The following is a 16062-nucleotide window of genomic DNA, read 5'->3' as shown; positions in this document are numbered from 1 at the left end:
GAGAACAAATATGTCTGTCCTGGAGAGGGTGAAACAGGGCTGCTCTCTGGAGGCAAGGACTTTTAAGCTCTGTTAAATACTTTAGGCATGTACACAGAAGGGAACAGTCCTTGGAGAAGGACATCATCTTTGGAAGGGTGGAGGAACAGCATAGGAGAGGAAGACCCAGGATGAGATAGACTAACTCAGTGACTGGAGAAATGGGATTAGATCTGTTGGAGATGATGAAATTGGCTCAGAATAGAGCAGGTTTCAGAGCTAACATTCATGGGGTTGTATGAGTCTCAGACTACCCAATGGCACATAAAAACAAAAAATGTTAAGTCAAACTTATTGCTGTGGGGTCAGAACTGACTCATAGCTAATGCTTCAGTGGGTTGTCAATAAATTACATGGGAGGATATCACCCATCTGTATTCTAAAGCACATGGAGGATTTGAATCACCTGCCTTTGGGTTGATAGCACAACTCCTTTACCCTTCGGCCACTAGAGCTTCAGAATGTGGCATCAGGATTGGGGGAAGACTCATCAATGACCTTCATTATATAGATGACACTACCTTGTTTGCTAAAAGTGAGGAGGACTTGAAACGCTTGCTGCAGAAGATCAAACACTGCAGCCTTAAATATGGATTGCACATGAACATCAAGAAAACAAAAATTCTCACCAATGGACCAATAGGTAAAATCATGAAAATGGAAACCAATCAAACTGTCAACAACTTCATCTTACTTGGATGAACAATCAATATGGTATCAACAGTCAGAACATCAGGAGACATATACTGGGAAAGTATAGTCAGGGAAAGCTCTAAAATCTTCAGAAGCAATGATATTAGTTTGGGGACTAAGGTGTGCCTGATTCAGACTAGTCTTTTCAGTCACTTGCTATTTATCTGAGAGCTGGACAATGAATAAGAATGACAGAAAAAGAATTGATGCTTTTGAACTGTGGTGTTGGAGAAGAGTACTGGATGTTCTACAGACTACCCAAAGAACAAACAGGTATGTCTTGGAGAAGGCGCATCCAGAGTGCTCCTTGAAGGCAAGGATGGTGAAGGTTCATCTCACATACTGTTGCTAAGAGAGGCTATTCCTTGGAGAAGGACATTATACTTGGAATGGTGGAGAGGCAGTAAGGAAAAGAAGACCCTCAACTAGGTGGATTGACACAGTGACTGCAGCAAGGGACTTGAGTGTGTCAGAGTTTGTAAGGATGGCACAGGGTAGGATAGGGTTCAGATCTATAATCCATAGTGTTTTGCCATCCTCCTGTTATGTATAAGTTGAAGCTGATTTGAAGATAACCACCAAAATCAACAGTAACTTGTTACTCCAGAGGAAATGGGAGACAAATGTTTTTGTTGTTGTTGTTAGGTGCCACTGAGTCAAGTACGACTCATAATGACCCTTCAAACAAAAGATTTGAGCCTTGTTCTAGCACGTGTCACCCTCATACATCCTGACACATAAGAGCCCATTGCAGCGGTCACTGTCTCAATCCACCTAGTTGAGGGTCTTCCACTCCTTTGCCGACCCTCCACCCTTCCCAGCATCACGTCCTTCTCCAAAGAATAGCCTCTCCTAACAACAGGCCCAAAGTATGTGAGACAAAGCCTCATCACTCTTGACTCCAAAGAGTATTCTGGCTGGACGCTCCTCAAGACATATCTGTTTGTTCTCTTGGTCATCCATGGGCTGTTCAGTGCTCTTCTCCAACATAACATTGATGCTCAAAGGCAGCAAATCTTTTTCTGTAATCCTTATTCATTGCCCAGCTCTAAGCATAGCAAGTAATCATAAAGACTATGGCCTGAATCAGATGCACCTTAATCCTCAAACTGACATCATGACTCCACAATTATTGGAGAGGTCCTCAACTGCAGATTTTCCCAATAAAATGCATCTCCTTATTTCCTGAGTGCTGGTACCAAGAGTGTTAATTGTGGATCTAAGCAAGAGGAAACTGTTGACAGTTTCAGTTTCCTCTCCATCCATCATGATGCTGCCTGTTGGTCCAGTGGTAAGAATCTTTATTTTCTTGACATTGAGATGCAATCTATACTGAGCTTCATTCCTTGCTTTTTTGCACCAAGTGATTCAAATCCTTTTCACTTTCAGCAAGCAAAGTTGTGTCATCTGCATGTTGTTGTTCTTATGTGCCGTCGAGTTGCTTGTGACTTATAGTGACCCTATGTACAACAGCCCTAAACTCTGCTCTGTCCTGGGCCAGTCGCACTGTCTCTGACACACCCATCCTGATTATCCCAGTCACTGAATCAATCCACCTCATAGAGGGCCTTCCCCTTCTGCGCTGTCCCTCCACCCTCCCAAGCATGATGTCCCTCTCCAAGGACCGGTCTCTCCTTACAACATGTCCAAAGTATGTTAGATGGAGCCTCCGAATCCTTGCCTCCAAGGAGCTGCCCAGTTTAACCCTTTCCAGGATGAATCTGTTTTCCTAGCAGTCCATGGTACCCTCAATACTCTTCTCCAGCACCACAGCTCAAAGGCATCAATTCTCCTTCTATCCTCCTTGGTCACTGTCCAACTCTCTGATGCATAATAAGTGATAGCAAAGACCATGGCCTTTATCAGATGCACCTTAGTCTCCAGAAAGACACCATTGCTCTTCAGTACTTTGGAGAGGTCCCTAACAGCAGACTTTCCCATGGCAATGTGCCTTTTAATTTTCTGGCTGCTGGTGCCAAGACTGTTGACTATGGAGCCAAGCAAACTAAAGCTGTGTGCAATCTCAATCTCTTCACCATTCATCCTGATGCTGCCAATTGGTCCAGTGGTGAGAATCTTTGTCTTCTTGACATTGATCCTCAACCCATATTGGAGGCTGCAGTCCTTGACCCTCTGCAGCAGGCACTTCAGGTCCTCCACAGTTTTAGCAAGCAGGGTTGTGTCTTCTGCATAACGCAGATTGTTGCTAGATCTTCCACCAATCTTGACCCCACATTTCTCCTCATAGAGCCCAGCCTCCCAGATAATCTGTTCTGCACAAAGGTTGAAAAGGTATGGAGACAGGACACATCCCTGGCATACTCCCTTCCCAGTTTTGAATGATGCAGTGTTTCCCTGCTCTGGTCTGATGACTGCCTCTTGGTCCAAGTATAGGTTTCTCATTAGCACTATCAAGTGTTCTGGGATTTCCATTCTTCTCAGAGTCAGCCACAGTTTGTTATGATCCACACAGTCAAACGCCTTTGCATAGTCAATGAAACATAGATAGACATTCCTCTGGTATTCTCTGCTTTCAGCTAATATCCATCTAACATTAGCTACAATATACCTAGTACCATGACCCCTTCTAAACCCAGCATGGACTTCTGGCAGTTTTCTGCTGATGTGCTGTTCTAGTAGTTTTTTGATGCTCTTCAGTAGAATCTTGCTTGCATGTGAAATCAATGATATTGTTATATAGTTTCCACACTCTGTTGGGTCACCCTTCTTTGGGATGGGAACAATGCAGGTTATTAATGAGTCTCCCTCCATCCGATGCCACACATACCTCTTCATAGAGTCCAGCTTCTTAGATAATTTGCTCAGCATACAGACTGAATCATCTGATGAGCTGCATGGGATTAGATTGACTACATTTGTGGGGGAAAAAAATCATTGAACAAGCTTAATATCAGCAGTCAAAACTAGGCCAGAGGCATACTGTAGGTCAGATCATTAATTACTTATATGCAAGTTTAAATTGAGGCCTAAGAAAATTAAAATGAGTTCACAGGAACGAAGATATGATCTTGAATCAATTCCTTCTGCACTTTAAGAGAATTTTAAGAATAAGTTTGAGGCATTGAACACCAATAATCAAAGACCAGATGAGTTGTGGGATGATATAAAGAATATCATTCATGAAGAAAGCAAAAGGTCATTACAAAACTAGAGGAGAAATAAAAAAATTGAAATGGATATCAGAAGAGACTCAAAGACTGCACCAGAACACCGAGAAGCCAAAAGAAAAGGAAAATATATTGAAGCAAAATAACTGAACAGAAGATTTCAAGGGGCAGCTCAGGAGGACAAAGCAAAGTATTATAGTGGAATGTGCAGAGAGCTGGAATTGAAGAGGAAATAGAAAAGGAGACAACTTGCTCTGCATTTCTCAAGCTGAGAGAACTGAAAAACCAATCCCAAGACTGAAAGATGCAATGGTCAATATATTGAATGACCAGAAAGCATCAGAAGAAGATGGAGGGAATAAACAGAATCACTGTACCAGAAAGAATTTATTGACACTGAAAAATTTCAGGAAGTTCCATATGAACTGGAGCCAGTGGTAACAAAGGAGGAGGTGGAAGCTACATTGAAGGCATTGGCAAAAAAATAAGGCCCCAGGAATCAATGAGATACCAACTGACAGATGCAGCCTTGGAGGCACTAGCCAGTCTATGCCAGGAAATTTGGAGGACAGCTGGTCAACAGATTGGAAGAGGTCTGTATTTGTTCCCATTCCCAAGAAAGGAATTTGGAAACTATGAAACAGTATCATTAATATCACGTGCAAACAAAATATGGCTGAATATCATTTAAAAATGGCTAGAACAGTACATAGACAGGGAACTGCCAGAAGTTCAAGCAGAAAAAGGAATAGCTTCTTTAATTTTCACAAATTCTTCTTTTGCCTAACAGTATGATTAACACAGTCCTCTCTCTTTAGGGCTACTCAGATCAAGACTTACTCTTGGGACAATGCACAAGTCATCCTGGTGGGGAACAAGTGTGACATGGAGGAAGAGCGTGTTGTTCCCACTGAAAAGGGCAGACTCCTTGCAGAACAACTTGGTATGTATATACTGTGTATGTGTATCTTTGGGAGTGTCAATATTTGCACACTGGAGTTGAGGAGAAATAGGACAAGTATGTGTTTGCAATGCTAAGTGTATATTGTGATTGTGAATTCTGTATATATGTGCTCTGTATGTTGTTTTTACTTATTGTGATATACATATAGGATTTGCACTTGTTAATTTTAAATAATTGCTTATGTGCCTTTTTATATTGAATATATAAGGAAAATGTAAATTTATGAACTTTGTTTTATCTTACTTTTACCATTCCTTCAACATTGAAGTGTCTTAGAAAAATCATCAGGATGCACCAAGGGGGAAAAAACCATCAGCGAGAAAGTTGAAAGGCAAGGATAGAAAGGGGGCAAAGGAATCTGGACTGAGAAATGTCATAAGTTCCTGGAACCTGAATGAGTTATATTTTGTGACAAAAATGAACTTAGATCTTTGCTTTAATTTATTAGTACTGCTATAACATAAATACCACAAGTGAGTGACTTCAATGAACAGAAAGATATTTTCTCATTATTTAGAAGACTGGAAGTTTGAATCCAGAACACCAAGCCTAAGGGAATTCTCTCTCTGTCTCCTCTGGGGAAAAATATTCTTGTTTCAGCTTTTCTAGTAGGTCATCATTTGAGTTTCTGGGCTTGTAGACTGGTCTGCCTTCAAGTCTTCATAATCACTACATCACCAGGGCTCTTCCTAAGCAAATGGCCAAACCTTTATGACTAAATAAGGCTAATCTTTTAGTTTTACATTAGGAAAAAAGACAACCAGCATTCCAAGTCCTTGGTTTTAAAAATTAGTTATTTGAAGAAAGAAAAAATGATTGGTTAAACATTTATTAGCTGCTTACCACGTGTCAGGCACAATTCTTAGCCTTTTTAAAGTATTCGTTTAATGTAATCTGCCTAGCAACCATCTGAGGTATGTGCTTTTCTTATCTCCCAGTTTGGCTTGATTTTTACAGAGGGAAAAATGAAGCACTGAGAAGTTATCTGGTCAAGGTTACCAATTTGTAAGAAGTTAAGTCTATTTAACTCAGGTTGTCTGGTTCCAAAAGCTATGCTCCTAATCACTTAACAACTATATGATTACTATAATGTATATAGCTGAGACATATTGAGCCACATTGAATGTAAAATGCTTAGAACTGATTTTCTTATTTCATTTTCACTATAACTTAACTATTCCAAAAACTATGACTCTCTCACGGTATTTATCTACCAGTAATTCTGAGAGAGAAAGACAGGCAACATTCTCCAGTGTAACTGACAGCCTTTGGAATCCAACAGAGGGTCAGCTACGGGTAGGTTCCTACTCCATGGCAATGAGTAGGGTTGTTTTTGTTGTTGATGACCCTTTCAAGTACATAGTCTAGGGCATGTCCTATCATATACCCTGAAAAATTAGGGTTAGAGACATTAAACAACCTGATTATGGATACATAGTTAGGAAGTGGTGGAAATAGCTTCTGGTAAGCCCCTATGTTACAAAGTAGAACTGAGCTCTATATGGTGTTTTTTTGGCTGTAATCTTTATGAACAATATCGTTGATATCCAATGCAAGCAAGATTCTGCTGAAGGTTATAAAAAAAATGACTGAAACAGCACATCAGCGGAGAATTGCCAGAAGTGCAAGCTTGATTTAGAAGGAGTCATAATACTAGCGATATTGTAGCTAATATTAGATGGCTCTTCGCTGAAAGCAGAGAATACCAGAGAAATGTCTATCTGTGTTTCATTAATTATGGAAAGGCATTTGACTGTGAGGATCACAACAAACTGTGGCTGACTGAGAAGAATGGGAATCTCAGAACACTTGATCGTGCTAATGTTAAACCTATACTTGGACCAGGAAGCAGTCATCAGAACAGAACAAGGAAACACTGCATGGTTCAAAATTGGAAAGGATGTACACCAGCGATATGTCCTATCTCCATACCTTTTCAACCTATATGCAGAAGAGATTATCCAGGAGGCTGATCTGTATGAGGAGAAGTATGGCATCAGGATTGGTGGACAAGTCATCAACAATTTGCATCATGCAGATGACACAACCCTGCTTGCTGAAACTGAGGAGAACCTGAAGCTCTTGCTGCAGGTCAGGGATTGCAGCCTTCAATATTGATTGAGGCTCAATATCAAGAAGACAAAGATTCTCACCACTGGGCCAACTGGCAGCATCAGGATGCATGGTGAAGAGATTGAGATTGTAAACAGCTTTATTTTGCCTGATTCTCCAGTCAACACTTGGCACCAGCAGCCAGGAAATCAAAGGACGTATTTTGATGAAAATGTCTGCTGTTAGGGACCTCTCCAAAGTACTGAAAAACAGTGATGTCACTCTAGAGATTAAGGTGTGCCTGATACAGGCCATGGTCTTTGCAATCACATGCTATGTGTCAGAGAACTGGACAATGACTAGGGAAGATAGAAGGAGAATTGATGTTTTTGAGCTGTGGTTTTGGAGAAGTCGGCTCGCTGACTGGCAGGATGGCTGGCATCTCAATGGCAATTTGACTTGGCAGTTGAGGCAAGGGAAGTTTCTGGGATCCTTTTTGCTGTGTGTTACTGCTCTTTTTTGCCCTTCAAAAGTGAGTGGGTGGCCAAGAGCTTTAAATTAAAAGGAAGTAAGGGTGGAGCCTGCAGAGCTTGCTCCTGGCAGTAGCTTAAAATACTGTAGGGCCTGAGGGCCTGCAGCTCTCAGGCCTGTCTTTGTTTTTGGTGAAACATTCTCCCAGGTCGTATAGCCCTGGTGTATCCACTTGCCATACAGAGGTAACTTTTGGTTGCTGTGAAGCTGAACCTTGTGACACTGATGTGTCAAATGCAGTAACGGTTACCTATGGTGGACAATGCAGTAACGGTTACCTATGGTGGACAGTGTTTGGTGGCGAGCCCCAGATAAAACAAGCTTGGAAGCAGGAGTGGCCTCCACTTCCATAATAGCTTGCCTCCAGAAACCCTGTGAACCTGGAGAAAGGATGAAAGTCACGCAAGTGTCAAGGACTTGCATTCACAGGGTCACTATGAGTTGCCTACGACTCGATGGCACTTAACAAAAACATTATATACCATTAAGTTAATTCTGACTCAAAGCCAATCTACATGATAGAATTGATTTGTTCATTTATTCACTGAAAAATATTAAGCACATAATCTGCATCAGGTTCTATCCTGGCATTTATGATGAACATAGCTGTAGTTCTTCCTAGTATGAAATTACTGGGGAGTCATTAAACAGATGTTGTTGTTTGTTGTTGTTATGTGCTGTCATTGCCTGCAACTCATAGCAACCCTATGGACAACAGCCCTAAACCATCCTCTATACTGTACCAATCTCATTGTCTCCAGCACACCTAACCCCATTACCCCAGTCACTGAATCAATCCATCTCATAGAGGGTCTTACTCCTACACTGTCCTTCCACTCTCTCAAGCCTGATGTCGCTCTCCAAGGACTGGTCCCTCCTTGTAACATGTCTAAAGTATGTCAGACGAAGCTTCAGAATCCTTGCCTCCAAGGAGCAGTCCGGTTTCACCCTCTCCGGTATGAGACTGTTTGTTCTTCTAGCAGTCCATGGTATATTCAATACTCTTCTCCAATACCACAGCTCAAAAGCATCAATTCTGCTTCTATCATCCCTAGCCATTGTCCAGCTCTCTGATGCATAACAAGTGATTGCAAAGACCAAGGCCTGGATCAGGTTCACCTTAGTCTCCAGACTGACCTGGTTGCTCTTCAGTACTTTGGAGAGGTCTCTGACAGCAGACTTTCCCAATGCAATTTGTCTTTTTTTCCTGGTTGCTAGTGCCAAGACTGTTGGTTGTGGAGCCAAGCATTCTAAAGCTGTTAACAATCTCAATCTCTTACCCATCTATCATGACGTTCATTTTGCCCAGTGGTGAGAATCTTTGTTTTCTTGATATTGAGCTTCAATCCATATTATTAACAGATTGTTACATAAATAAATATACAACTGTAGATTTTGTTAATAAGTGCATTATATACTGTATAAATGATGTCTCAACAAATGACCAAGATGAAGTGGTGTTGTGTGACAGGATGGAGAAGAGGTTTAAATGTTAAGATGGAATAGAAATGTTTTGGGGCAGTTGTGATAAGGGAGGAAGTGAATTTAGTTGGTTGCAAGGTTTCTTAATAGAATTCTGAGCTCAGATTCAGAAGCAATCACTGTAGTTGTAGACTATGGGTCTAAGACAGCTGTCTTTGGAGTGGATAGGTAAATACAAGCATTTCTGAGGGAGAGTAATTTCTGATTCAGTGAATACTTGAGCCCCATTAAAGTCAGTAGAAATCTCATTGTTCTGAGACCAATTAGAGAGAGGGAGGGATTGGGGGTGAGTCTGCTTAATTGGTTGTCATCTCCCTGACCTCACTAGTTTCTCAGCTCCGAAGATTTCTTATTAATAAACCTGAGGAAAAGGTTACTGTCTGGACCTGCTGATGAAGAGCCTTCCAGGGGTCTGACAATAATTGGGTGGAGGTGCATTTGGGGTTGTTCTGCTAGGAGAAGAGAATCATGAACTAGTTAGACAACTGAGCTGGTTGTCAAAGTCATAACTCTCACACTGTAGATACGCGTGGGATGACTGTGAAGCTATTTCCTTGACACTTCTTAGGAACTCTTCTTATAGGTTCATCATATAGGTACTACATCATCTCTCAGCATTTTGGGTTATTTACTCTAACAATTTTTTAATTTTTATTATTAATTTAAATGAAAATTTACAGATATTTTGGATTTCCATTCATGCATTGTTGCACTTTTCTCCCTGCCTACCTCTCCCCTCCAGTTTGTTGTTCTTTTTGAAAAGTAAAAGAAAAATTCTTTCATTGTTATACAATTCCCCTAAGCTCCACTATGAAGCCTTCATTGTGGACTCATGTCATGACAATAATATCTAATCATATATCCCTCTTAAACAATTCTCTCTCTCATCTGTTACAATTCAGTATACATCATTTATCCCATCTTTCTCAGTCTCCCCCACAACCCCTATGTCGGTCCTGTTTTACAACAGTGGCACTATGCAGTATTTGTCCTTTGTGACTGAGATATTTCACTCAGCATAATGTCCTCCAGGGTCATCCATTTTGAATAATATTTCATTAATTCCTTGTTTTTCAATGCAGCATAGTATTCCATTGTATGAATATATCAGAGCTTCTCTTTCCATTCATTTGTTGATGGGCACTTGGGTTGTTTCCAGCTCTTTGCTATTGTGAACAAAGCAGCAATAAACATGGGTGTGCATATATCTGCTTGGGTGGCAGTTATACTTTAACAATTTTAAACTACTATGATCCTTCTAGGAGCACTGGTGGCATAATGGGTTAAGCATTGGACTGCTAACCAAGAAAGAGATCAGTAGTTAGAATCTATCAGCTACTGTGCAGCAGAAAGATGAGATGGTCTACTCCCATAAAAATTTGTAGCCTCAGAAATCCTATGGATCAAGTCTGCTTTGTCCTGCAGGGTCACTATGAGCTGGAATTGGCTCGATGGCAACGGGTTATGGTTTTCTATCACACGCTAAGGGGGCTATGTTTTGCTCCCTTATCTTTGCTTATACCATTTCCCCCTATCTGGTGCATTATACATGTTTGTGCCCCACCCCCACCCCAATGTCTGCCTAGCCAACATCAGCTTAAGTATCCACTTCTCCAAACAGTGTCCCTTGCCCCATCCTAGGTTGGTACCATTTCTGTACTGCTGCAATCCCCTGGCTTTCTCCTTCCATAGAATCTGTTATTATAATAGTGTGATGCTGCAATGTCTCTTTGTGTCTGTTTCCCATACTAGACCAGGAGTTCCTCAAAGGTAGAAACTTCAAGGGTAGGAATCACTTCAATGTCTAGCACACGTTGCTTGTTGAGCTGAATTTTTCCTGCCCCATTATCCACAAACCCTCAACCATCCTCTCCATTTTCTTTCCACCTCCTTCCTCATCCGTCCAGCATTCAACCAGCATTCACCAAGCACAAACCTTTGTGGCTGGTGCTGAGGAACGGATGAATGATACAGTTCCTGTTCAGAGAGTTCCCTGTCAAATGAACTCCTTCCAGCAGAGTAGAATGTGTTATGGCAGGGGGAAGCACAGAGAAAAATCAAGAGGCCATCGTCTAAATTGTGTCTTAAAAGATGAGAAGAAAAGTGCCACAGCCTTTGAGTGAAGTGCAGATTCTACTAGAGAGGAAATGGCTGCATCTTCGTCATCCTCCTCAGCTGGTGGGGTCAGTGGAAGTTCTGTCACTGGGTCTGGTTTCAGTGTCTCAGATCTTGTCCCACCATGGAAAGCCCTTTTCACCTACCCCAAAGGAGCTGGAGAAATGTTGGAAGATGGCTCTGAGAGATTCCTCTGCGAATCTGTTTTCAGCTATCAAGTGGCATCCACACTTAAGCAGGTGAAACATGATCAGCAAGTTGCTCGGATGGAAAAACTATCTGGTTTGGTAGAAGAGCTGGAGGCGGATGAATGGCGGTTTAAACCCATCGAGCAGCTGCTGGGGTTCACACCTTCCTAAGGTTACTGTTGCCTCTAGAGCACAAGTGTAGAGCCGGCAAGGGCCTCTTCATAGTTCTTTGGCCTTCCAGAAGTTCCCAACTATATTGCTGAGTTGTTTATTGCATCCACATTTGGTTTATCTGTTACCTCTCTCTAAGCAACAAATACTAAAATATGTGATCTTTCAGGGGGAAAAAAAAGATGAGAAGAAATTTGGGGGAGAGAAATTTTGCTCAGACCTGGCCTTAAGGGCCCATATCATCTCTAACTTCAGGATGTTGTCTCTGGCTTGCTCAAACTAGATTAAAATATTATAGTTGGTTATGTTACTGTTCTAACTGAGAGTCAGATAAAGAGACATAAAGGATAGAGCCTGGTTTAGAATCCATCTCTGAGCATCAATTTCCTCCTTTGCAAACTGCAAGTGATTACTCTTGTTCTTGCTTCACCCCCTCACTTGGTTGTTTTAAAATTGTACCTGTGAACTGTTAGGTCTGTGAAGGATTGACACTCTTAGTCTCCACAACTTGATTTGTACTCTATGTCTCTGGCAACCAACACAAGGCCTGATGCAAAGTCAATTTTCACTTACACTCATTTCCATCAAGTTGGAACCAATCACAGCTGACCCGGCAGGGGGTTCCTGATGCTATAAATTGCACAGGATAAGACTGGCTGTCTTTCTCCTTCACAGCTGTTGGCATCTTTGAACCACAAGAATGACATGACCTTTGGGTTACCAGCACAACTCCCTGTGGGCTATGCTATCAAAGTCTGGTTTATTACTATAATTTGTAAACCTTCACACAAATAAAATATAAATTAAAAATTTCTGAAAGATCTGGTTTACTGATTGACCCCCAGAGATAAAGAGAGGGTCTCCCAGAAGGTCTCCTCTTCCTGAGAGGCAATGGAGGGTCAAGGAAGCTGGACAACCTGTGAGGTGGGTTATAAGCACTTCTTTCTGCAGATGAAGAAGTAGAAGCTGAGCAAGATTAGACCACTTGCCCGAGGTCACATGGCCAGGGCAAGATGAAAGATCAGAAAGAAGTTGTCCTTATAACAGCAGCTTTTGTGCAGCAGTATATTAATCATCTCCCTTACTCCTCCCAACCACTTTTAGCAGGAAGGCATTCTTATTATTCTATTTTACAAATGAAGAATCAGAGATTCAGAGACTATATTCAAATCCAGACTTCCTGACTCCAGGGCCTCTTCCCACTGCCCCACCTGAACAGAGTGGCCCCTCACTCATTGCCAATTCCTCACAAGAGATTTGTGTCCCTTGCCTGGACCTTTGTCTTCATCTTCCCACAAACAGATGGCTTAAATCGCTTTCCTTTTAAACTTGTTTTTCTTTTCCTAGTCAAACATTAGCTCTTCCCACAACTCTACATTAAATAAACCAGTCACAGCCTGGACAGTCCATGTATTCAGTAAAGAAAAACTGCATACTGGAGTCATCTCTGGAACAGACTGTTATTAGTCGCTTTCTTCTTCATCACATGTCTGCAATTAGTGACCACTTATGCAGCTTGTCTTACTCAGATCAGAAATAGGCCTCATGTGAGGCTGCCAACCAGACGTGAGAGTGCCTTCAAGCTGAGAGGGGTGAGGAGAGAAGCCTTGTTTTTACATTAGGACTTAACTCTTGGTGTGGACAACGAGATAGTCAGGAAGGCAGGAGGGAAGAGGAAAGAGAGCCCTTCCTTCATGGGAAAGAGGGTGATAAAGATGAAGGGGAGGTAGAAGGAACAAGCGGAAAGAAGCTGTCATCACAACAGCAACTTATCCATCATCTCACGTAAACCTCCCAATTGCTTTAAGCAAGAAGACATTGTTGTTATTCCTGTTTGACAAATGAATTGTCTGAGACTCAGAGAGGTGAAGTGATTCAGAAAGGCAAAGGGACTTGTCCAGACTCAGACACTGTGGTAGTCAGAAAAAAGAAAAGGGGGTTAAACAGACTTGTGAAGGAAGACAAAGACCTGACCAGGAAAAATTGTGATATGAAAGAGATAAAGAGGCAGAAGTGTGAGGAGAGCTATGTATGGATTTTTGAGCCAGCTAAATCTAAATCAGAACTCAACTCCTACTCATCAGCCATGTGACCTTGCATGAGGCATTTATTCTCTCAGTCTTCATTCACTCATTTGTGAAATGAAGTTAGTAGTATGTGGCATGATGACACTGGTAAAGCTTCTGGCACCATAACTAGGGTATAGTAGGTGTTTAACGATAATAGGGATCCTAGGAGTAAGTGTGAGTGGAACATAAAGAAATAAGAGTGCACACCAAGTTTATCGGGGCTTTGCTCACAATAGCAAGGAGTTGGAAACAACCTAAGTGCTCATGAACAAATAAATGAATAGAGAAGCTATGGTATATTCACACAATGGAATACTATGCTGCATTGAAAAACAAGGAACTCATGCAATATTATTTAAAATGGGTGACCCTGGAGGACATTGTGCTGAGTGAAGTATCTCAGTCACAAAAGGACAAATACTTCATGGTGCAGGACTGACTTTGGGGTTGGGAGGAGACTGAGAAGGACGGGTTCAGTAAGGTATACTGCATTGAAACAGATGAGGGAGAAAACTGTTTAAGAGGGAAAATTATTAGGTATTTTTGTCATAACAGGAGTCCAGAGCGAAGGCTGCATAGTGGAATGGACCTTGGGGGAGGGATTGTAAAACAATGAAAGAATTTTTCTTTTACTTTTCTAAGAGGGTAGTATACTAGGGTAGAGGGTTGGGAGGGAAGAAAAGTGAAACAACGAATAAAGGGAAATCCAAAGTCTCTGTAAATTTTCATTGAAGTTAATAATAAATTTAAAAAAATCCATCCACAACTTAAAAAAAAAAGGAAACAAGAGAACAAATGGGAAAGAGACGGAAAGACTGAAGAGGAGGGATTAGGCTAGGCTTCTACTGTAAGGGCTGCCACTGCCTGGCTAAGAATCCTCAGGTGCAGAACAGCCACTCTGAATCAGGAAGGCCTTTGCTTGCATTTCCCGAGAAAATCGAGTTCTGTTCATTGTCACAGGAGTTGCCATTAAGGATCTCGGGGCGCAACATTGACAAACAAATCTCATACCTCAGACACCATTATCCCTAGGTCTTTTGTTGGGCCTGGAGGGGAAGGAAAGATATAGGGCAATTTTAGTGTATTCAGGGAGGAAGAACCCTATTAAGTGGAGATAATAAGCCAGTGCATCTGTGGGTGGTAAGAGCAAATGAAGCTTCATTTATTCAGTATGGACATGGGGTGCCTCTCAGAGTCAAGAAGAGAGCTGGCCAGGCTAGGGTGAATAACTGGTAGGAGAAAGAGGAACAAAAGTCCTGTTTGTCTGAAAGACCAAAGCCTGGCCTCATACCTGTGCCTCTACTTATCTTGGACAAGACAGCTCACTTGTCTAAGCCACAATGTCTACCTTAGTGAGATGAAGAGGGTCTTATCAGATATCTCTTCTCCCAGAGGTAACATAGGATCAAATAAGATAATGAATGTAATAAATGTAAGTGGTTAAGTGCTCTATACACTAATTTACATATACACTCTTTCAGCCAACACATAATCACTTCTCTCTGTACCATGTACAAGGTCATACACTTTATGGATATCAACTTTACATATATCATCTTGTTTAATCCTGGAAAGAACTCTATGAGGTAGGAAAGATATCTATTTACAAACCAGGAAATTCACACCTGGAGAGTGAATGCAGCCCTGTATCTCTCCTTGACAGTTGCCAAGTGGCAGAGCCAGGACCTGTCTGACTCTAAACCCAGTATTAGGTTGGCTGGCATCAATTCCTTGAAGTACAACACTCTATCTATAGAATTAGGCTTCCTTGATTCATTCCTTCCCACCAAACCCAAACTACCTGTTTGGCATGGAGACCACATGTATGTTGGCATTTAACTGTGCCCTATACGTTTTCAAGGACTGATTTGTTGGAAATAGCTCACCAGACCTTTATTCTATAGTGCCTCTGGGTGGATTCAAACCTCCAACCTTTTCGTTAGTAGCCAAATGGTAGGACATTTACACTACCCAAGAACTCCTTCAAGAGCATAGGTGATACTAATCTATAGTCCTGAAGATGAAACAGGTTCATGAGAAGGGGGTGGGGGAGGGGAAACATCCTTACTTATTTACATCTCTTCTCTCCACAGGATTTGACTTCTTTGAAGCCAGTGCCAAGGAGAACATCAGTGTGAGGCAGGCCTTCGAACGCCTGGTGGATGCCATTTGCGACAAGATGTCTGATTCGCTGGACACGGACCCCTCCGTGCTGGGCACCTCCAAGAACACACGTCTCTCAGACGCACCACCATTGCTGCAGCAGAACTGCTCCTGCTAGACAAGGCTCGCTCTCTGGGGCCCCCTCCTTGCAGCCCTGCACCCGCTCTGCTTCTCCCTTGTTACATTCTGTCCACTCCCAGACCCAAGCACGCTGAGCTGCTGTTCTCTGTCTGCAGTGGAGGACGCATGCGCCTGGGCTTCTCTAAGGATGGACCCTACTTCCCAGACACTCAGCTGTAGATGAACAGCATAGGTCCCAACCAGGGCAGAGATTCACTTTGCAGAAGAGAACTTGTTATGTAGAAGGAAATTCACCACAGGAGCTTATTGAAAAGTCAGTCCCTTTTCCACTTGTAAGTTAACATTTCCTTCATTTGCTAGAATTTGACACACATACACTTCGCAGG

At 42.0% G+C, this 16062-nt stretch overlaps 2 protein-coding genes across 3 annotated transcripts in view; both read left to right on the top strand.

The window, feature by feature from the left end:
• RAB3B (RAB3B, member RAS oncogene family) overlaps positions 1–15809 on the top strand; it is an 82832-nt gene extending 67023 nt beyond the window's left edge. Inside the window, exons 3-4 of the mRNA XM_006879676.1 lie at positions 4679–4803; positions 15526–15809. Coding sequence (XP_006879738.1) covers positions 4679–4803; positions 15526–15713 — 313 coding nt within the window. The 3' untranslated portion in view covers positions 15714–15809. The remainder of the gene's footprint in view (positions 1–4678; positions 4804–15525) is intronic.
• LOC102857978 (anaphase-promoting complex subunit 16-like) lies at positions 11037–11363 on the top strand. 2 transcript variants are annotated; one of them, XM_006879675.1, is made up of 2 exons: positions 11037–11177; positions 11253–11363. In XM_006879675.1, exons 1-2 carry the CDS (start codon positions 11037–11039, stop codon positions 11361–11363), a joined length of 252 nt encoding a protein of 83 aa, XP_006879737.1. The 2 variants fall into 2 exon arrangements, with proteins under 2 accessions (XP_006879737.1, XP_006879736.1); XM_006879674.1 differs by having other exon boundaries at positions 11037–11363.
• Positions 15810–16062: the final 253 nt, after the last annotated feature.

This window comes from Elephantulus edwardii, unplaced genomic scaffold (genome assembly GCF_000299155.1).
Source record: "Elephantulus edwardii isolate Elephantulus edwardi_28Jun2011 unplaced genomic scaffold, EleEdw1.0 scaffold00005, whole genome shotgun sequence".
Taxonomy (NCBI): Eukaryota; Metazoa; Chordata; class Mammalia; order Macroscelidea; family Macroscelididae; genus Elephantulus; species Elephantulus edwardii.
This window is presented reverse-complemented; position numbering and strand designations above follow the sequence as displayed.

Excerpts from the sequence above, each read along its gene's own strand:
- LOC102857978 (XM_006879674.1), top strand. The coding sequence starts at position 11,037 with ATGGCTGCATCTTCGTCATCCTCCTCAGCTGGTGGGGTCAGTGGAAGT.